This window comes from Equus quagga, chromosome 14 (assembly GCF_021613505.1).
Source record: "Equus quagga isolate Etosha38 chromosome 14, UCLA_HA_Equagga_1.0, whole genome shotgun sequence".
In the NCBI taxonomy this organism is placed as follows: Eukaryota; Metazoa; Chordata; class Mammalia; order Perissodactyla; family Equidae; genus Equus; species Equus quagga.
The window spans coordinates 39,176,935-39,199,789 of record NC_060280.1 but is presented as its reverse complement, the minus strand read 5'-3'; the positions used below and the strand labels follow the sequence as shown (position 1 = coordinate 39,199,789).

Below are 22,855 nucleotides of genomic sequence, written 5' to 3'. Positions count from 1 at the left end.
AGGCTTTCAGATATTTAAAGCCCCCTTCTCTCCAGTGTGGTGTGTTTCCTTGAGAAGGATAACCAGAGACTACCAAAATGAAGCAGGTACTGGCTACTGAGGTGAGCTCTCAGAAGCGATGACTGACTCTTTATGCATACTGTGCTAGACTACTACTCCAACAGTAAGAATAAAACAACTACAAAAGTGGTCCAAATTTTGACTCACCCTCTGCTATAGAAACCCAATAAACCAGTTTAAACTCACTATTCAAGATTGTCATGGACAATCACATAGTCTTTTATTTCCCCTTGGCAAGCTAAGGGGCAGCTTCTATCTAGTTAATACTTCCTGTTGTATCTCTATAAAGATCACTGGACAGGTGGAATAGTCAGTCTTTCATAATGGAAAAGGCTACCTGACTCTGCAGAATAGTCCCAGCTAGACTTTGGGACATGTTTTTGTAGCTTGGGTTTGATAACCTAGGTTCCTGGCTTTGTATTCTAGTACAAGAATAATAATTTTGCTTCTGCCAATTTTATTACAGTTGGTTGATGCTTTCTGTCCAGAGTCTTAAATGCTGTTGTATAGCTAGCCTCAAGTCACATGATTCAACAATGATCAACCATTATTAACACGAAGACCTGAGGCTAATGACTACTACTAATACTTGATACACAATCATAACCCAGTAAATAGCAATACAAATCTCAATTGATCACAACTCCAGAAGATAAACGTCTATCCTTCAACTTAGGCTGAAGAAAAACCAGAAGAGAAGAACTGAGAATTGAAAGAGAAACTACAATCTGCAAAAATGTACAACTTGCAAAATGCGTTAAGTATACCAAACTTTGACAATGCAAGAAATTACCTAAGCTCAAACTCTTAACACCAGCTCAGATGCATTTGTTTCAAGATAAGACCACAAACTGATCTAACAATTCTGCATAGGTTCATGTGATCTAAAGATATTGACCATAACAGCAAATCTGTAGTTTCCAAATTTTCATCAATCCCTGCCAAGACAATCCAAGATTAACTCTAGACCCCAAACTCCTATATGTATCCTTCCTTTGGAGACACCCCACAGTTCCTCTGGTGTATATATACCCTTGGTGCAGCAAGACAATAAACCTAGCCTTGATTATAGGTGAGATCCTGGTGATTTTTGGTCAATGACCATCACCAGTATAAATGAGTCAGAGTTCCGTTCTGAACGAAACACAATGGCTTTATCTTCATCTGCAAAAGTAAGGAACCCTATATTCTATACACAAATGCCTAACAACATTACCAGTATTAAATAAAACCTCATCAGTATTAATCATGGCAATTTTATTAAACAAATAAAAATATATGAATTTGCAGATATAAAAGCTGACAGCCAACCAGTGTTAATTGAAAAATTTGTACTCTTAGGAAATATTAACTGAAAATAATTTCTCCATATGTAAAAATGTATACTTGATTTGTTTTTCCAAATTTTGATACAGTTTGTTTTAAGTTAACTACTCTAGCAAACCACCATAAAAATAAATGAAAGATTATAAATGTAATAGCATTCGGCACACTACTGTTGTGAATATGCTTTATTTTTAAGTAAAAAATGAATCATAGCCAAAACAAAATGTTTCGCCTCTGAATAATATTTTAAGCTTAAGGGAGAAAAAGTCATTAATGAGAAATATTTTCATTTTTCAATGTTTTTAATTTTTTATAAAGATTTTAATTAAACTTCACAGTCACTAAGCAGTTTTTAAACTTAGGCTTCATGATCCTTTTGACTTCATCCTTTTAAATGGAGTCACTTATCTTCAAAACATGACAAAGTTCAGAATCATTAAAAATTATTTTATTCAAATTATGTTTTCCAAAAGAGAGGGTTCTGTGCTAGTCGTCTTTGAAAGTTTTCATACCTACAAAAGAAAAAACATTTATACGAAAATTAAAATATAATCTTTCATAATCTGTCAAATGACTTACAAAAAGCAAACAACTTTATGTGTCATTCCTAAAAAGCTAACATAAAAAAATCTAAAAAGCTGAAAAGTTAATCTGAAAGTTTAATTATTCTTATAAAAAGAATTTTTATAAGATTTAAGGACTGGCTTATATCAGAGAGTACAAATCATAATAAGTTTTATTAATTGTTTATCTTCTGCAAATCTGAGAGCTAGAGGAGACCTAAGAAAAAAATCAAATCTAACTCCTCCTCCCTCATTTTATAGATAAGTAGATATGAGTAATTTGCTCAAGGTCACATCGCTACATTGTAACAAAGCTCAATCCTAATACATTCCAGTGCCATCCATGCTTACACCATGCTACCACTTCTAACAAACTCTCCCTATGCATTCCCCCACCTCTGGGATATTCAAAGTGAAAAGAAAAACGTATAAAACAGAAACATGGGAAAGCTGGGGAAATAGATTTATTAATCATTCATTTACAGAGCGCAGTATAAACCACCCTGATACCATACGCATGTGTATTTCAGATCAAGACTTTCTAAACTTATAATAACAAGTTTTGATTGATATTTCAAGTCTCATATGGTACTCATAATTCAAAATATTAAAAAATGTACAATCCTTAATTGTGGTCCCTAAAACATAAGCAATTATATTTTCCTGTCTTTATAAATTCAAGATGGCTACTATATAACAGAATATTTAGGGTAAGAACCATTCCTAATCTGAACTCTCTAGTACATACTTTTTAATGGCATGCAAACATTAATGTATGCTGATGTCCACAGTAAAAGAATATGTTTAAATGTCAAAGAAGAAATACATTCATAGGCAAAAAATATATATGGTTACTAAAAACCTTAATATTAGAGATACAAAATGCCCCATACCATTTCAGAACCACATTTGCCGGAATGAACATTTCAGATGGACTTGGTGTCATCTGGGCCTGAGACACAGCAAATGATGAAGCAAAATTGTAGAAATTGTCCAACATCTTTTGTGTGAACTGAAAAGTTAATATTGAATAGATTAACGGCTTATACTAAATACTCCACTTAGACCTTAATATTTTTAACTTAAAATGTTCTCACACTATCTTGGTTTTAAGGATCATGAGTTCTAATACAGTCTTAATGCTGAAGGTTAAAGGAAGTCATAAAATGACATTATGGCACAAAATCATAATAATCTGCCTTTAGTATTTTCTTTATAGCTCAAAGAATTTCTGTGATTACCAAATATTTTAAATTCCTAACATTCATTTTGGTAAAAAAAAAAAAAAAATGTTTTTCCTTGAAAATATCTTCTTTTATCTCCACCTCACTATCAACTATACCTCTCTCCTCAAATACCACCCTCCTCAAATCAATTTTCTCATATAAAATAGTAACCATCTCTAAGAAGTCTTTTTCTTGCCAGGAAGAGAAAAGCTTAACTATAATAAAAGAGCAACTGGTTCCTTGCCATCAATTGTAAAGAAGAGAAAGGTGGTACTATTCCACTTCCTCTATTCTCCAGGCCTGTTTCTTCTCATTTACCCTCAAATGGACAAATTCACTAACATCTTCCAAGTCTCCCTGGTAGAAGCTGGAAGCAAACTGATTCAAATGGAATTAAGCACTAAACCCAAAAGTAAATGATCTACTAAAGATACTACTACCTTATATTCACCCAGAAATAATCTTCCCAACATCACTTGCTCAGAAACACCAAACTAGAAAGAGGAAATGTCTTATTAGGGTTTTTATTTGTTTAACAATATCACGGTAATTTAATCCAAGAGACTATACCATTAAGGTGCTTGAACTAATATCAGATTTCAGGAAGAGCACTAACTAAAAGAACAATATCAGGCAAAAAAAAAAATCAACAGAAACTCTCCATACTAACAACAAAAAATTTAAAAATGTAACTTAAAAAGATCCAATTCAGAATAGAAACAAAGTCTGTAAGATAACCAGGAAAAATGCTAAGAGAAGATGATAATAAGACTTTTGTGGGAAATATTTTAAGACTGTCTCGACAGGAAAGAAAACAAATGAAAGGACCTATATATACCATATTCACTGGAAAGATATAACACATTCACAGATGGGAAGGGTTAATGTAGTAATGTCAGCAATTCTTCCCAAATTAAACCTATAAAACCAACGTTATTTCCAACTAAATTTCAGCAAAGTTTTTCATAGGATTTGACAAGCTGATACTAAAATTATTATGAAGAATACCTAAACCTATTTTGATGACTAGGAGGAGGGACTTGGCCTACTAAATATTAAGACTTTTACTGGCTAAGGGACAGGCAAATAAATGAACTGGAATAAAAGAGAGAGCCTAGAAACAAAACTAAGCATATGTGACAACATGATACATAACAAAGATGCTATTATTACTCAGGGTTAAAAAAAAAAAAAGGACTAACTATTCAATTAATGGGGCTATATATTTCGGCAAAATACATAGTCAATTTCAATGAAAGAAAATACAAATGCAGGCCAAAATATGAAAAGATGCTCAAAACTTCTCTAGCAGTCAAGAAATACAAACCAAAACAATAGTGATATTCTAATTTCACCCATCAGCTTGGCAAAAATCTAAGCTCTGATAAATATTAGTGAGAATATATAAACATCTATCAATATGGAAATGAAAAAACAAACTGTGGCTCATTCATACAATGGCATACTATACAACAATTAAAACAAACTGGATCTACTCCATGTATCAACACAGATAAATCTTAAAAGTAATGTTGAGTGAACAGCTAGTTGCAGAAGTTTGTACAGTATGACACCATTATATCCATTTTTAAAACATATAAAAGAGTAAATCAACAGGAATGAAAAATTGAGGAACCAGAAAACAAGGGATTCAACATAGAGAAATATAAGAAATTTCTACAGTAATGGTGCAAGAAAGTAATACCTTGACTACAGTTATGCAACAGACCCAGAGAATAATCAGTCCACAATAGAAAAAAGTGAAAAAACAGAAAAAAGTGAAAGGAGAGTTCCAAGAGGTATGTTTCCAAAACAAATTTAAAATTGCTATATTTAAATATACTGAATGGGAATTTACACTTGGCAGAGTTTGGGCATAAATTAGAAATGGAAACAAAAGTCCATGCAAAAGAAAAAATGAGGCATTTATTAACCAGGAAAAATGTAAAGTTATATAAGAAAGGAAATATACTCATAGCACTACACACGGCTCAGTTCTGAAAAATATTTACCTGGTCATAATATTGAAAACTTTGAATATTAATTTAACAAAAATCTATACTGGAAAGGTGGGGAGAAAAGATGTCTGTTTATATCAGGCAGCAGGGGAGTAAGAGAGCTAATCATGTTATACATCGGTTACGTCGACAGAAAACACAGTAGATAAATTAACAAAGAACAGATTAAGCAAGTATTTTGCTGACACATGGAAGTAAATACGAGAAGAAATAGGTAAAAAAAAAAATGAGGGGGAGGTTGAAAGTGATTGCTTCTGAGAAGGAGAATAAGAGCTGAATATAACAGGTATAACAGAGGACAGCTGTTTTGCACGTAAAACTATTTGACTTTTTAAACCATGTACATGTAGTACTGATAAAAAATTAAATGAAATAAGAGTAACTAAGAGTATAAATTAGAAACATGTTTAAACACATACACAAATAGTACTATACAAATTTTGTGGACACATATGATTTTGTTTAAGTATAAAATATAGACAGGAAAGATATATAAACTTAGATTAGCTACCTGGAGAGGAAAGCAAAGAGAAGTGGAGAGCAGTGGGCTCTATTTGTAATACTTTATTACTGTTTTAAATTAGTAGTAAATATGGCAAAATGTAACAGTTAAATCTAGCTGGAAGATACCTGGAAGTCTTCGTATATACCCCACTATAAAGAGGACAGGTTTTATTTCGTCTACCTATTTTTATCTATTTGTGCTTATAAAATGCCTGGCACACAGTACGTACACAATAAATACTTGTGGAATGTACTTTTCTATATATTTAAAATATTTCATAAAAGAAAGTTTAATAAAAAATACATGCTTTATAAAAAAGCTCATAATTTATAAATATATAGAACAAAAAGTCTTCCACTCCCTCTCCAGGGATAACATCACTTTGGTATATATTTTCCAGACATTTTTCTAATACAGTCTATATGGGACATTGTAAGTATTTTTACAACTTGTTTTTTTAAGTACAGAAGTTTATTTTAAAAATTACTGAAAAAAAATTTTAAGACCCAGACTGTCATTCCTAATTCAGTTCATTCTCAAAAGATCATGTGACAAGTCTACCTTTAAATTCATGGCCACAACGCTCAAGAGCATGCTGCCCAGCACACCCATCAGGTTTCCCTAGTCCATTCATGCTCCTCCTGGAGAACTTACTTAATACCCCCTTTTATTTAAATTTCCAATACTCCCTTTTCCCTCAATCTTAGCTGATGATCTTGCTTCCTATTTCATCGAGCCAAGTGAAGGAATCAAGAGAGAATTTGCACAAGTTCTCATCACCACATTTACCAATGTCCTGCATCTATACTAACACATCCATTACTATAAATACTGTCCATTATCCTATTTAAAATGAACACCTACAAATGCGCTCCCATTTCCTACTCAAGGACAGCATTTACGCAATTCTCCCCACTCTCTCTCATCATCAATTTTTCTCTTTCCAACGCTTCATTCCTGTCAGTCAAACATGAAGTAATATCTCCCATTAAAAACAAGAAAAAAGGTAAAAATAATACTAATAATAATTCCTTGTCCTCACAGCCCCCTCAAGCAACCAAACCATTTATCTGCTGTTCTTTACAACACTCATCAAGTGTCATCTATATCCACTGTTTCTGAAGCTGGGTACCTGAGGGTTACCATAAATATTCAATAAGAACATGGTTATCCTTTGACCTTGTTCCCAACACAGACACAGATGAAAAGAAGTTAATCCACACATCTTTATAAACTTGTTAATTTGCTGTTTTCTTGTTTAACCTGAGAGGTGACCCAAGGGTCACAAGGATTTATAAGCTTGTTTTGCACAGGAAAAAGAATGCCTTTAAGGAAGTTACAACCACCAGATAACCAGCTCCCAACTGCACCGGTGCCCAGAAGTCTGGTTGCCCAAGGCCTTACCTGGAGTGAAAGAAACAGACCCCATTTGTTTTTCCAAAACTCCTCAGCCCAAGCCCTTTAGCTCTGTAAAGACCCCCTGCTTTCTTTTTTCATTAAGGCAGATTTGAGAGAACCTATCCACCCACCTTATCGTTTGGCCAATTCAAATAAACCTTTCTCTACCTCCAAGCACTGGTGTCTCAGTGACTGGCTTATTGCACATCTAGCACACAAACCTGAGATTAAGAGGTTTGGTATCATTTATATTTCCTCCTCTCCAATGCTCAAACTCCCTCCAAACTCCCCTTCCACCTCTCTGAACTCTCATCAAAGTCTTTAATGACTTCTACCTTGGCTGAATCCAATAGTTAATTCTTAGCCCTCATCTTACTTGATGCATCAGCAGCGTGATAGTATTAATCACTTCTTCCTTCTCAAAAGCCAGTCTTTGCTTGGCTTTCAAAACAACACTTTTGGGGTCTCCTCCTCCATTAGGCTGCTCCTTTTCTTTTATTTCTCCCCATCTCTTAAGCTCAACTTTGAAACAGCCCCAAGCTCAGTCACCGGCCAACTTTTTTATTTACGGTTACTTCTCTAGTGGCCACAACCCGCCCCCCGCCACACACACAACTTTACATACCATCTCTACACTGATGACTCCCAGATTTTTATCTGTATCTGAGACCTCTCTTGAACTCTAGACTTGTCATCTCCAGTTGAATACTTAACAGGCATCCCAAACACAGTACAACCAAAATCCAACTTCTGATTCTACTCCCAGACCACACCTGTTCTTTTCACAATATTCCTGTGTTCCAGTTCCTTGAGGCAACATCCTTGGAGCCATAGATGTCTCTCTCTATCTCAAACCTCAAATGTGATCCACACCATGAAACACTACTGGCTCCATCTTCAAATTATCTCCAGAAATTAAGTACTTTTCATCACCTCCACTTCCAGCTCCCTATACCCCCTAGTTCAAGTCACTATCAAGAATTATAAGAATATATAAGCCTTATAAAACCCAATGAGTTCCCTTATGATTTATCCTGCAGCCATTTCCCCATAATCTCTGACCTCATCTCCCATCTCTCACTCTTGCTCACTCTACTCCAGCCACAAAGACCTTCGTGTTATTCTTCAAACATAACAGATTTTTTCCTTAGGGACTTTGCACTAGCTATACCTCTCCCTAGATCATTCTCCCCTTCAGGACTTGGCCATACAGAGGTTGAAAGTCAACCCTTTTGGATTATGTCACTTTAAGCTCCACGAGGACAAGGATCTTGTTTATCAGGTTCACAACTATACACCCACAGCTCAGCATAATAATTGTGGGAGAGAAAGAAGAAAAGTTCCTATTTAAATCTATTTTTAAAAATCACTTTAAGCTATTTTATCACCATAAAAACATAAATCTCATCAAAGTATTTATAAAATTTTAAATATCTATAGAGAAACAGACAAACTGAAAACATCCATGGAAGCCAATAACTTATGACATATATGTTTACCTTCATTTTTACATGTTTTCTACCAAGAGGCTAATTTTTAAAGTATAGAATATGATTTTTAAATTATTCTAGAAAATAATGAAATGTGCACTGCATTACCTGAGTGAATGAGTCAACTGAGGATACAGCAGCATTACCTACAGGAGTCTGCTGAGCCAGACTGTCCAATAATTCCACTGAAATTCCAATCTGAGCCACAGATGGAGTTCGGACAATATTCATGGCTCCAAAAGGGTGTTGGCTTCCTTCTCCTGAAAGAAATTAACATGTGCCACATATTTCAAGTTTAACTTGTATCCATAAAAATTACTTTGTAAATATGTGAAGAACCTCCAATCCATATGCACTAAAAAGTTCTGTTAGATCAAAACTTGTTTCTTTTCAAATAAATGCAAAAGGCTACCTAGTTTTTACTATCTTAACAAAGAATAAGAAAACTAAAATTCCCACCAGAAAAATAGCTGTTACTTTTCTAAAACATATTAAAATTACTTGAGCTAGAAATGGAAATTAACAGAAAAAGAGAAAAATAAATGAATAAGCATTAATTAGATAAAAGATTCTCAATGCTAACTCTGAGGGAAGGATATTTTTAAAGATTTTTAGAATTAGTTTTAACATTTTCTGAATATTCCACTAAAGAAAGATCTTTAAATTGCCATTATTACTGATAAAAGACATGGTATATTTTACTAAATGTCATGGATCACTCCACTCAGTAATTGATGATGTTATCAAACAGGCAATAAAGAAATTTGCAGCTTATTCATGAAAAATATTTAATAACTTTCCCCTTTATAATATATCATATGTATAAAAAATATATCAATTATACATCTGAGCCTGTAACTGCCAGCTAACTTATACATGGGAAACATAAGTCAATTTTACTAATCCACATAAGACATAATCAGAAAAGCTAGTCTGAGAAAGGAAAAAAATTCATACAATGAATAGATTTTTGGGTTATCTGCTGTTTTTATATGACCATAAAATGTTTAAACAAATACTGAAGAACAAATACGTGGGACAATACACATTCTTAATAACTAGAACACTCCTTGCAAGTACCAAAACTTTTCTGAAATTTTCAAGCATACGAATAAAAACTTATAGATGTATTTTTCTGTGCTTTAAAAATATACACACATACACACCTCACTAAACACGACTAGTTTATTTTCAGTATTTTTAAATTGTTTTATTTAATTTCCACATATTTGTGAATTTTCCAGATTTACTTCCGTTACTTCTAATTTCTATAAATGTGGTTAGAGAACACTCTTTTAAAATATATTGAGACTTTTTCTGTGGCCTAACATATGGTCTATCTAAAGAAATATTCATGTTCACTTGAGATGAACATGTATTCTGCTGTAGTTAGGTAGAATGTTCTATATATATCTATTAGGTCTGGTTGGTTTATAGTATTATTCAAGCCTTCTATTTCCTTGATGATTTGTCTATAGCCACTTCAGCTCTCTTTTGGTTGTCTGTTTGCATTTATCTTTTTTCATCCTTTACTTTCAACCAATCTGTATCTCTGAATCAATGGTTAGATCATGTTTTTTAGCCATTCTGCAAATCTCTGCCTTTTACTGGAGAGTTTAATTTTGTGTTAAATAGATACTTGCTAGTGTACCATTTTAATTCTCTTATCATTTCTTTTACTAGATATTTTTTGTTATTTTCTTAGTGGCTGCACTAGGGATTATAATTAACATCTTAATTTATAACAACCTAGTTTGGATTAATAGCAATTTAATTTCAATAGCATACAAAAACTTTGCTCCCACATAATTCCTTCTCTCCCTTATGTTGTTATTGTCACAAATTACATCTTTATACATAGTACACCCATAAACAGACCCAGAGTTTTTGGTTTATGCAGTTGTTTTTTATTTCAGATAGGAAACAAAGGAGTTACAAACAAAATGTACATTAACACTGATTCTTATAATTACCTATGTAGTTACCTTTACCTGTCTTCTTTTTTCTTCAAATGAATTTGAATTACTGTCTCATGTCCTCTCATTTCAGCTTGAAGGACTCCCTTTGGCATTTCCTATAGGGTAGGTCTTCTAGCAATGACTGTCTCAGTTTTTGTTTATCTGGAAATGTCTTCATTTCTCCTTTATTTCTGACGGATAGTTTTGATAGACAGAGCATTCTTGATGGACAACTTTTTTCTTTCCGTACTTTAAATATGTCATCCCACTGCCTTTTGGATTCCATTGTTTCTGATGAGAAATTAGATGTAATCTTATCAAGGATCCCTGTATGTGATAAGTTGTTTCTCCTGCTGCTTTCAAGGTGCTTTGTCTTTTGCAGTTTCTTACATGTCTCAATGTGTTTATCCTACTCAAAGTTCGTTGAGCTTCTTAAGTGTGTAGATTAACGTTTTTCATCAAATTTACAAAGTTTTAGGACATTATTTCTTCAAATATTCTTTCCACCCCTTTCGTCTCCTTCTGGGACTCTCATTATGTCTATGTTGGCATACTTGATGGTATCTCATAGGTCTCTAAGACTCTGTTCATTTTACCTCATTCTTTTTCCTTTCTGCTCTTCAAACTAGATATTTCAGTTGACCTATCTTCAAGTTCACTGATTCTTTCTTCTGCCCAAATCTGCTATTGAAATCCTCTAGTGAATTTTTCATTTGTTACTGTACTTTTCAGCTCCATAATTTTAGTTCCTTTTTATAATTTCTCTATGATATTCTCTATTTGATGATACATTATTCTGCTGGTTTCCTTTAGCTCTTTGAGCATATTTGAGACAGTGTACTTAAAAGTCTTTGACTATTAAGTCCTATGTCTACGCTTCCTAGGGACAATTTCTGTTCATTCCATTATAACTGAGGCAGCAGTGACTAATACATTTGCCTGGAAATATTTTTGAAAAATACTCCCAGGATAGTCACTTTAGCACTGGAAGAGTTCCAAGTTAGGTGAAATAAAGGCAAGTCTTTTGAATCAGTCTTCCAAGGAGCCACCCAGACAGAGCAAAACAAGTTAATTAAAATTCATTGTGAATGAGGTTCACTCTGCTCCCTCTAGTACCAGTACCAGTACCAAGAACACAGGCTGTTATTTTCAAGGCTATCACTGAGCTGATGGGACCAGGGAAAGTTAAAATGCCAAAAAGCTCACTGTTCTTAACAAAATTCAGTGGTTTTTCTTGATTAAATGTTCCCTTGGTTGCCACAGGATTTTGGTTAGTTTCCAGAGTCCTGAAAAAGTTGATTTTGACAGTTTTTGCCAGTTTTTCTGTTGTTGTTGCTTTTATGGAGGGATGGACTTTTGGAATTCCTTACCCAATCATTTTAATTGTTTTAAACCTAGAATTATGCTAAGTCCAGAAAATGCATTGCTATTTGTCTGCATAACAGGCTCCAGTGATCTCAATTGAGGAAAGAGATTCAATACAACCTTCCATTGTCTTAGTTATAACTACTCAGGAAATGATCTGCCCAAGCAGAAAGGCTTGTCATCTCTAACTTCCATCTCTTATCACACACAACCTCTTGGCAAATGAATGAGGCCCCTAAGCAAAACTGCCATTGTAAGAGATGAGACTAAGGAAACATTCTGGCTTCTTCATTTTAAAATTTTCTGGGACTAAGACAATTTATGAGAAAAAAAAGACTCAAAAGTCTTCAGCGATCTTTATATTTTCAAAGAAATCCACTGTGCAATTAAATCATTCCTTAGTCACTTATTTTCAAAATGGGCTTGACACATAGTTGATACCCTCCAAGTACAAAGGGTCTTGTCTGCAAACCATAAAATAAAACACTAGGAAAAAACACTGGAACATAATACACAAACTTACAGTTAGTGTTTAATTTTGGATCTGAATTCATGACAGCCAAAGCAAAAAGAAAGACAAGATCAGTTACACTGAGTCTTATCATGAAAAAATTTAAAACTAGGGCTAGCCCCAGTGCCCTAGTGGTTAAGTTTGGTGCGCTCTACTTCGGCAGCCCAAGTTTGGTTCCTGGATCCAGACCTACACCTCTCCTCTGTCAGTGGCCATGCAGTGGTGGCAGTTCATATACAAAAAAAAGGAAGACTGGCACCTGATGTTAGCATAGGACAAACCTTCCTCAGTAAAAAATTTTTAAAAATAAATAAAAAATAGAAAAACAGCAGAGAAAGTAAAACATCTGACCTGACATATATTAGATAAAGTCCTCGATAACATTCCAATAATAAAAGCAGCAGCAAATTTTTAAGGCTGTTTCTCAAAGTGTCCCTCTTCAATGTAAGTCAAGAGCCTAATACAAGGCACAACTCAGAAGAAGAAATCCTCCAGGAAACTAGTCCTTTACTGTTGTTATACAAGGAAAAGCAATCATCATTTACGATTGGAGTCTAAAAGACTCTTTTTAAAAAATACACATTTTAACTCATTTTACAAAAAATGTTCAGAAGAATAAAGAGATAGTGAAAAACAACTTTATTAGAATTTTAGTAAATATTGAAGTACAGCAAACCTAAATATTCATTCTACACTTCCCACATTTTCCTGGTTTTTAAGTTATAAATAGCCAAAATGGGCCACATTCTCTGAATACAACTGTTAACCAACTGTCATGGATAAATGTGTAACGTATCCATCTTATACATCTGATTTCTGATTTTAAACACACCTCTAACAGGTTCTAGCTTATCATTACTTGTGGTTCTTTTTCTGGCAATTGCATTGTCAAAATGAAATACCTGAAACCTTAAAACTATAATGGCTCATAATTTGTTGAAAAGAGGATGGTCATCTTCTTTGATCCATCATTTGCAAAACATTGTCATTTTTAGATTTATAAACATTATTTAGAATAATCAATACAATTAATTTTTTTCATTTCTACACCTATTGCCTTCTAATCACCTTTGTATTCACATCCACTTTCAGCAATGTCCACTTACAAACTGTATCATTTTGGGGCACAAACATACGAGATGAAAGAATACCAGCACACATCATTTTACTACATGTCCAAGATTTTGTCACAAAATATTGTATGATTAATTCCTCCTGTTGAATGACTAAATAGGTAAGAATACCATATTTTCTTTTGGTCCTTAGAAATATACTATTCAATCATCAATTTTTTAGTTTGAGAAAATTCACCTAAGAGATCATCATGTGAAGATTCACAGTCTGAGATTTTGATTCTATGATCAACTTCCCATCATCATTAGAGTCTAGAATGCTGCTATTTGCTTCTTTGTATTCATTTTTTGATTCATGCAATAATTGTGAAGTTTATTCCTCTGTCAATTTTCTTCTCTTTGCCATTATGAACAAAATACGAAAAATATGAACTCAAAATTCTGTTCAATAAAAGCAAAAAGCAGAAAATAAAGATGGTGTCTCTAGTCTTTTATACTTCTTGAAAGATGACATAATCCTTTGGACGATGCAATATGAAAACTATAGGATAATGCAGTGGCAAACTAAGGTACACAAGCTAAACCTGGCCCACAACCTATTTTTGTATAACTTGGGAGCTAAGAATGGTTTTTACATTTTTAAAGGGTTGTTTAAAGAAGAATATGCCACAGAGAACATATGTGGCCCACAAAGCCTAAAATATTTACGATCTTACCCTTTATAAAAATGTTTGCCAAACTCTCCTGTAAGTAATTCCGTCATTCTTCCTTTTTCTTATTATTTCAGCCTTTTTTTTGCATAGTTGAGAATAATGATGACATAATTCCTGGGATAAATAGCAAAATGTTTCAAGATATAGGAAAAGTAAGATCACTAATATCCCCAAATGCATCTTAGATTTATAAAATGGTCCAGTGGACCCATATGGTAACTGTAAGAATGAGTTTAAAAAATATATAAGTAAATGTTTTCTCTGTTCTTTGGGAGACCACTAAAAAAGAATAAAACTGACGAAATATCAATCTTTCTAAGAGTTTTAAGTGCCCAAAAAATAAACTCAAAAACTAAAACTGAGTCCACTGGTTAAGATATTGTAGGTGTGCATGGCAGCAAAGAGATGAGGACTAAAGAAAACAGCTATGCCAAAGATAAATAATTCACTATGAAGTGGCAACTGAATATGACATACGCTAAAAAAAACTACATTAAAAAAGCTTAATTATCCCTGCTTAAAAGCCTTCTTAGCATTGAATGTAAATATTTAGAAGTCATATATATATTTCTAAAGCCTCTCGGTTTCATCTCTATTGATAGCCTGACAAGCCTGAAAATTACATTTTTCGCTAATGCATATTGTAAGAGCTATGTGACTCTCCAAGGTTTATCAAAAATAACTATTTTAAACCAGATAAAAATGATAACTCACCTGACATTGTAATATGCCTAGAATTTGAATGTCTGAAATGTATTTAAACAAGTAATATTTACCAAGTATCTAAAGTCCATCATTGTGCTCTATACATTCTAAAGGATATGAAGTAAAATAAAAACAGTCCCTACTCTCAAAGAGTCTACACCGTAATGGAGCAGTAACCGTTATTTAAACTTTCTAAACACGTTTCATTATCTGGGTGATTTTTAATATCCCCCCTAGAGCTGTCCTTCTATGATTTTATAAGAATATAATAACCATTTCTTGAGCACCAACTGTGTGCCACGCATCACTATGCATCTTGCATTCAGTATCTCTAATGCTCACAAAAACACCTGCACTGTAGATACTATCCCCAATTTACCTGAATTCTCTTCTAAGGTTAAATAACTTGGTCAAGACTACACAGCTAGTAATAAGTATCACTGGAATTTGAAACAGGTCTATCAAGCTCTAAAGCTGATGCTCATTCCAGTTCATTACCCTACCTGTTTATACCAAATTCTGTGGTATAAACTCTTAACTGATTTTATTCATTACTTCCTTCACAATAAGTTATTAAAGAAAGCAAGTCAAGAAATGTGAGGAAGTAGGGGCCGGATCCCTGGCCGAGTGGTTAAGTTCGCGTGCTCCGCTGCGGCGGCCCAGGGTTCAGATCCTGGGCACGGACATGGCACTGCTCGGCCGGCCACGTTGAGCCGGCATCCCACATCCCACAACTAGAAGGACATGCAACTAAGATATACAACCGTGTACAGGGGGGGTTTGGGGAGATAAAGCAGGAAAAAAAAAAAAAAGATTGGCAACAGTTGTTAGCCCAGGTGCCAATCTTTAGGAAAAAAAAGAAATGTGAGGAAATAAAAGGTTCCCCTTCTGGCTCACTAGCTCCACTTCATGTGAACAGACTAATAGTAGCATCTTGAACTTTTTCTGTCCTTTCTAATCTCCCTGACAAGTTCAAACCAATTTTAAAATGAAAACTAGAATAAGTTTAAAAGTTTCTTCCTGGCAACTGAGCTAGATGAAATGAGAGGAGACCATGCAAGTCATGTGTAGAGAAAGCCAAAGCGATGACATTAAAACATGGCAGCAAGCCCAAAAAGAAAAGAGCAGAATTATAAAGAAGAAATTCAAATGATGATTTACAACAAACTCTAATTTTAACATTCCTTAAAAATTCCTCTTTGGTGCAAAGTCTTTTTTCATGAGTATTTTTAACATCACTGTCATGAAAGACAAGAAAGGCTAAGCAACTGTGCCAGATTAAAGACTAAAGAAGTACGGCAAATAAATGCAATGCACGATTCTGACTGGACCCTAAATGGGTGGCAGGGGGTGGGGGATAACCGTTATAAAAGACATTATTGGGAAAATTGGCAAAACTGTAATGCAGACTGTGCAACAGACAAGAGTACTGCATTAATGTTACATTTGCCAAATTTGATAATTATACGGTGATTATATAAGAGAATACTCTTTTGTTTGTTTGTTTGTTTTGGGTTTTTTTGGTAAGGAACCTTGGCCCTGAGCTAACATCTGTTGCCAATCTTCCTCTTTTTGCTTGAGGAAGACTGCTGTTGCGTTAACATCTATGCTAATCTTCCTCCACTTCATATATAGGATGCTGCCACAGCATGGCTTTGACGAGTGGTTTGTAGGTCTACACTTGGGATCCAAACTCACAAACCCCGGGCTGCCGAAGCAGAGCATGCAAACTTAACCACTACACCACCAGGGCAGCCCTAAGAGAATACTCTTGTTCTAGGAAATATATGCAGATGTATTTAGGAGAAAAGGGGTATGAAATCTACAACTTATTTTCAAAAGGTTCAAAAAATATATATACACACACACATATATATAGATCTCCAGAGAATGATAAATAAAATATAGCAAAACTGATGAATGTGTGGCAAGAAGGTAAGAAATTGTTTATACTATTCTTATAACTTTTCTCTAATTTTAAAATTATTTCAAAATAAAGTTGTCTCAAATCCCAAATGCAAAAAATTTTTTTGAATATCAGAACTGATACTTTTAGAATTTCATTCCAAATTAACACTACCTTATAGTAGGGCGTTGGCCAAAAAAAATAAAGTAAAACCCCACCATAAGATGCCAAATTTACTCTGAAGGCCTGAAACATAAAATATTGGCCTGTTCTCATAACAAAAATGTTCTACAAATTTCTATCACATTCATTACTCTATTTTATTCATATAAATGTATAATCCCTCTTCTTCATACCACAGGTGATTTGATCAACTATTTCTTATTCTTCTATTAAATACAATCACATATTAAAGTTCTATAAACACAATAAAAAATACTTAAGTTCCACATAAGTGTTATTATATCTGACCTAATGTCCTACTCCCCCACCTGCTCTTCCAATCTCGGCCTCTTCTGTTTCCCATTCTCCACTGCAGATGTCACTGGAATTCTCCCTGACTGAGGCATTGAGCCATTTCCTCATTGTCTCTTGAAATACTTTACAAATAGTTAACCTACAGAGAAAAGGAAGGTTTTAAATTGAACTTTGTGTGTATGAAAGACTATGTGGATGTGGCTTAAACAAACTCTTCAAATAGTCTATGAACTCCACAAATATTTACCTTTGACACACATATGTATAAATGTGCATAAATATGCATAATATAAATTGTTTCAGTTACGTATTTTTGGTAAGAGAAATTGCTTCCCCCTTCCAAATTCAGAATCAAAATTTTAAACTTTAATTTAAAAGATACTGTACTCATGTTCCTTATATATCGTGAATGAGAACTTCTTTAAGTTAACATTACATGGCATCTCATTATTCATAGTTGTTACAGGTATTAACAGATGTTTAAGTTATAAATGAACACCAGCACTGAGTGGACCTACTATATAAATGCTGAGTTTGCTTACCATCTTATAGTTCAATGATACTAGTAATGCTAGGTACCTTTAAGAACTCAGGTAAGACATTTTAAGAGAAAATTTCAAAAAGCACTGTGAAAAAAGTTCAAAAAGCACTGCAAGATCTGACAATAATACAGAACTAGAAAGAAATACTTAAGTGTATGAGGAAAATGGATTTCTAATTCTAATTACTGATACTTTTGTGTTAATGAGATGGAGACACATCTAAAAAGCTGCCTATCTCTCAAAAGACTTCACTGAGAAAATTAAAGATGCAGTCCATTGAGAAAATTCCCAGTACAACCTGGACCTGATCATGAAACATTTCTCTGGACCAGATTAAGTCAAAGCAAACGTGAATAAATGATCCTTTTTGCCTCTGCTATTCAGCTCTGAAGGATGTGAAAATTCTGAACTTTGGGTAAAATATGCAGAGTATTTATAAAAGACCTTTTGGCTTCCTACTATCCATATCTGACTCTTTCACATGCTATTAAGAGTTGCAATGGGAAACTTGGGTGTGAAGACGATGAGACTGGAGATAAAGGATCTTTAAATCAAAATAAATCACCGAAATGTGATTTTTGCCCCAAGGTTTTTGGCATTATATTTATAACTTCACTAAGTAGACTGAGATAGCAAAGAAAACTGGAGATGAAGCCCTATAAAAATGACGAAATCCAGGGGCTGGCCTGGTGGCATAGTGGTTAAGTTCACATGCTCCACTTTGGCGGCCTGGGGATTGCAGGTTTGGATCCTGGGCGTGGACCTAGCATGGCTCCTCAAGCCATGCTGTGGTGGCATCCCACATAAAATAGAGAAAGATTGGTACAGGTGTTAGCTCAGCGACAGTCTTCCTCAAGCAAAAAAGAGCAAGACTGGCAACAGATGTTAGCTCAGGGCCAGTCTTTCTGACTCACACACACACACAAACCAAATCCAGGTTCATAAGTGTCAAATAGAGATGTTTATTTTTTCATATTAATTCATAGTATACTATGAAAAGTTAACAGTGCATATCATAATCCCTAGAGGAACTACAAAAAGACAACGTAAAGGTGTATAACAAAAAAACCAACAGAAGAAATATAGATTAAAAAAATACTCAGTCCAAAAGAAGGCCCAAAAAAAAAGGAAAAAAGAAAAAAAAAACAAGTAAGATAAAACTTTCAACCTAACCATATCAGAAAGGCCATTTCATACTGATGAAAGGACCAATTCATCGATCTTACACACTCATAAAACAAAGGAAGAGAGAACAATTTTTATGTCTTCTTTTTCATGCCTTACTATACCCCTCCTAATTCTATTCAACATGGTACTCAAAGGCCTGGGCAATGCAATAAGGCAATAAAAAGAAATAAAAGGCATAAAAATTGGAAAGAAAGAAGTAAAAATTCCTTTTCACAGACATATCACCTACAGAAACTACTAAGAATCTACTAGAATTAATAAGGGAGTTCAGCAAGATATCCAATATATGTTACCCTTTCCCTCATCTTTCAGGACACAAAGTCAATATACAAAAATCAATTGTGTGACAACACGAAATGCTGGCAAGTATGTGGAGCAACAGGAACTCTCATATATTACTGGTGTGAATGCAAAATGGTATAGCCACTTTGGAAGACGGTTTTGCAGTTTCTTACAAAACTAAATATACTCTTACTATATGATCCAGCAATACCACTCCTTAGTACTTGCCCAAAGGAGCTGAAAACTTCTGTGTACACAAAAACCTACACATGGATGTTTATAGCAGCTTTATTCATAATTGCCAAAACTTGAAAGCAACCAAGGATGTCCTTCACTAGGTGAATGGATAAACTGTGGTACATCCAGAAAATGGACTATTATTCAGCACTAAAAAGAAATGAGCTATCAAGCCACAAAAAGACATGGAAGAACCTTAAATGCGTATTACTAAGTGAATAAAGCCAGTATGAAAAGCCTTCATACTATGTGATGCCAACTATATGACATTCTGTAAAGGTAAAATTAGAGAGACAATAAAAAAAATCAGTGGTTGCTGGGAGTGGCAGGCATGGGGATGAATAGGCAGGGCACACAAAGCACAGGTTTTTAGGGCAGTGAAAATACTCTGTATGATATTATAATTATGGATATATGTCATTATACATTTGTTCAAGCCCATAGAATGTACAACACCAAGAGTGAACCCTAAGGTAAACTGTGGACTTTGGGTAATTATGATGTGTCAACGTAGGTTCATCCATGGCAAAAAATGTACCATTCTGGTGAATGATGTTGATAACAGAGGAAATTATGTATGTGTGGGGGCAGGGATATATGGGAAATCTATGTAGCTTCCTCTCAATTTTGTTGTAAACCTAAAACTGCTCTAAAAAAAAATAAAGTCTTAAAAAAATCAATTGCACTTCTACATATTAGCAACAAACAACTGGAAATTTAAAGTATGTTCAGAGATGTGAAAAAAAAAAAAGCCAAAATGCCCAACAACAAAATGTAGTCCTATACTACCATTTACGACAAGTAGAAAGAAGGACCATATGCTCTACATCAGTGTTTGTGAAAGCCTCTTAACTCATGTTACCTTTCATTTTTGGTGAGGAAGCCTGGCCCTGAGCTAACATCTGTTGCCAATCTTACTCTTTTTGCTTGAGGAAGATTGTCCCTGAGCTCACATCTGTGACAATTTTCTTCTATTTTGAATGTGGGATGATGCCACAGCATGGCTTGATGAGCAGTGTGTAGATCCACACCCAGGATCCAAACCTGTGAATGCTGGGCCACCAAAGCAGAGCACACAGACTTAACCACAGGCCAGCCCTATCTTTTCCTTTTAAATAAACATAAAAATATCATCTGTTCCCATTCTAGCCCATCTGAAGACCAGAATGTGTCTGTTTCTCATTTTACTTGGTTAACAGGAAAGGAGGGCAAGAAGGAAAAACTAAACATTTAATACTTTTTAAACGCATCAAAATTTCATAACCCATTATGAAATATTAAGTAAAAATAGCAGAAAACAGCAGTTACAAACATATGAGATTTATATATATATATATATATATATATATATATATATATATAAAACAGTGGAAAGGAATTTGAATGTAGTTTTCTCCTTAAATCTACTTTGGGAAGGGAAAAGACCTACTACACTTAGAATAGTGAACTAAAAATCTGAGTCTCTGGATCCAAATCCCCACTCTATTTTAGGAACACTTTAAAAGATTTTACTTTTCCTTTTTCTCCCCAAAGCCCCCTGGTACATAGTTGTGCATATTTTTAGCTGTGGGTCCTTCTAGTTGTGGCATGTGGGACGCCACCTCAGCATGGCCTGATGAGCGGTGCCATGTCCACACCCAGGATCCAAACAAGCAAAACCCTGAGCCACTGAAGCGGAGCACACGAACCTAACCACTCAGCCATGGGGCTTGCCCCTTAGGAACACTTTAAAACTTTCTAGATCTCAAGAGTCCTAACAGTAATGTTAAGGATTAGATTAAATTATTTTAGGGCCTTCCATTCTAAGATCCCATGGCTTACTCTGTTATTATTGGTGAGGATATGCTCTGTTAATTTCTTATGTAGTATCAAGTACACTGTACCTTTATTACAACTCTCTAAAAACTGCCATGACAAACATGACCCATTATCCATATTCAGCACCCTTTCTCCAGGCCTCCTATACCATTTGTTTTAAGGGCCATTTTAATCCAGGAATTCAGTTCCACTTCTAGGAGATTCATCTACAGAAATACAGTGCTAGAAAACATGTACAAAGATTTGTGTAAGAATACTGATTGTAGCATTGCTAGTAAAACAATACAAAAATGAGGAAACAACCCAAATTTCCATCAACAGAAATTAGTTAAATAAATTATGGTATCGCCATATAACATACAACTGTTTGAAAGAGGTAGATCTATACATAATGCCTAAAAGTTAGCAGACTTTCTTCCCTGAGAAAAATATTTAACTTTTCTGACATCCACCCTCTTGAAAATCAGAGGCTAATAGTACCCACCTCTAAATGTTGTTGCTGCAGTTAAACAGATAACACACGTGAAGACCTAGCACCATTGCACAAGCAGATATTCAATATGTTACCCTTTCCTTTATCCTTCAATCGTTATAAAATTCCTCTGATTTCTCTGACTCTAATTGCAACAAGGTTCTCCAAGACATCCCAGACAACGATTTTCCTAAAATATGATTTTTAATAATATCATTCTCTTCCTCAAAGGCTTACCTACCAGAAAAAATTTAAACCCCACATAGCATAACCATCACACAACACTCTACTTTACCTTTAAAACCTTATGCTCCCAATACCTCCCAAATACAAGTCTATCATGCCACCCTTAAAAGTTTCCTCCTCATTGTCACTTGAAGGTGCAGTGCATATTACTATTTTTATGACTTTGAGCATCTCCAAATGCAATTCTCATCCTCCCACTTCCATCTCATACAAACTTATTCATAATTCAAGTTCATGTTCCAGTCTAGTCTTCCATAAGGCCATTTCCATAATCTCAGCTCACTAATCTGTTTCCTTTGAACACTGTCTTGGAGTGATTTTAATACTCACATACACATACAGATCCTAACTGAAAGCAGTCATCATTTTGAAAAATACTTGCTAAGAATGAAGTAGATGTTCAATAATTTCTTGAGGAGTGAGATATACAACAGTCTTACCTACATAAGAAGGTACTTTTTTCTTCTGAAATTTATTTAATAAAAATGCCTAAAGTAATTCCTAGTATACTTCCCAAGCTTTCATAATGTAACTAGACAACGTAAAAATCACGGTATACAAGAAGACATAACACTTATAAATATCTATGCACTCAACACAGGAGCACCGAAGTACATAAAACAACTATCAACAGACCTAAAAGGAGATATTAACAACAACACAATAATATTAGGGGACCTCAACACCCCGCTTACACCAATGGATAGATCATCCAGACAGAAGGTCAACAAGGAATTTGTGGAATTCCACAAAAAACTAGACCAGATGGACTTAGA

At 34.4% G+C, this 22,855-nt stretch overlaps 1 protein-coding gene across 1 annotated transcript in view; it reads right to left on the bottom strand.

The window, feature by feature from the left end:
* Positions 1 to 1,816: 1,816 nt before the first annotated feature.
* Positions 1,817 to 22,855, bottom strand: part of HIKESHI (heat shock protein nuclear import factor hikeshi) — a 37,632-nt gene continuing 16,593 nt past the window's right edge. The window contains exons 3-5 of the mRNA XM_046684569.1: positions 8,695 to 8,846; positions 2,843 to 2,961; positions 1,817 to 1,898 (exon numbers count right to left, since the gene is read on the bottom strand). Coding sequence (XP_046540525.1) covers positions 1,844 to 1,898; positions 2,843 to 2,961; positions 8,695 to 8,846 — 326 coding nt within the window. The 3' untranslated portion in view covers positions 1,817 to 1,843. The remainder of the gene's footprint in view (positions 1,899 to 2,842; positions 2,962 to 8,694; positions 8,847 to 22,855) is intronic.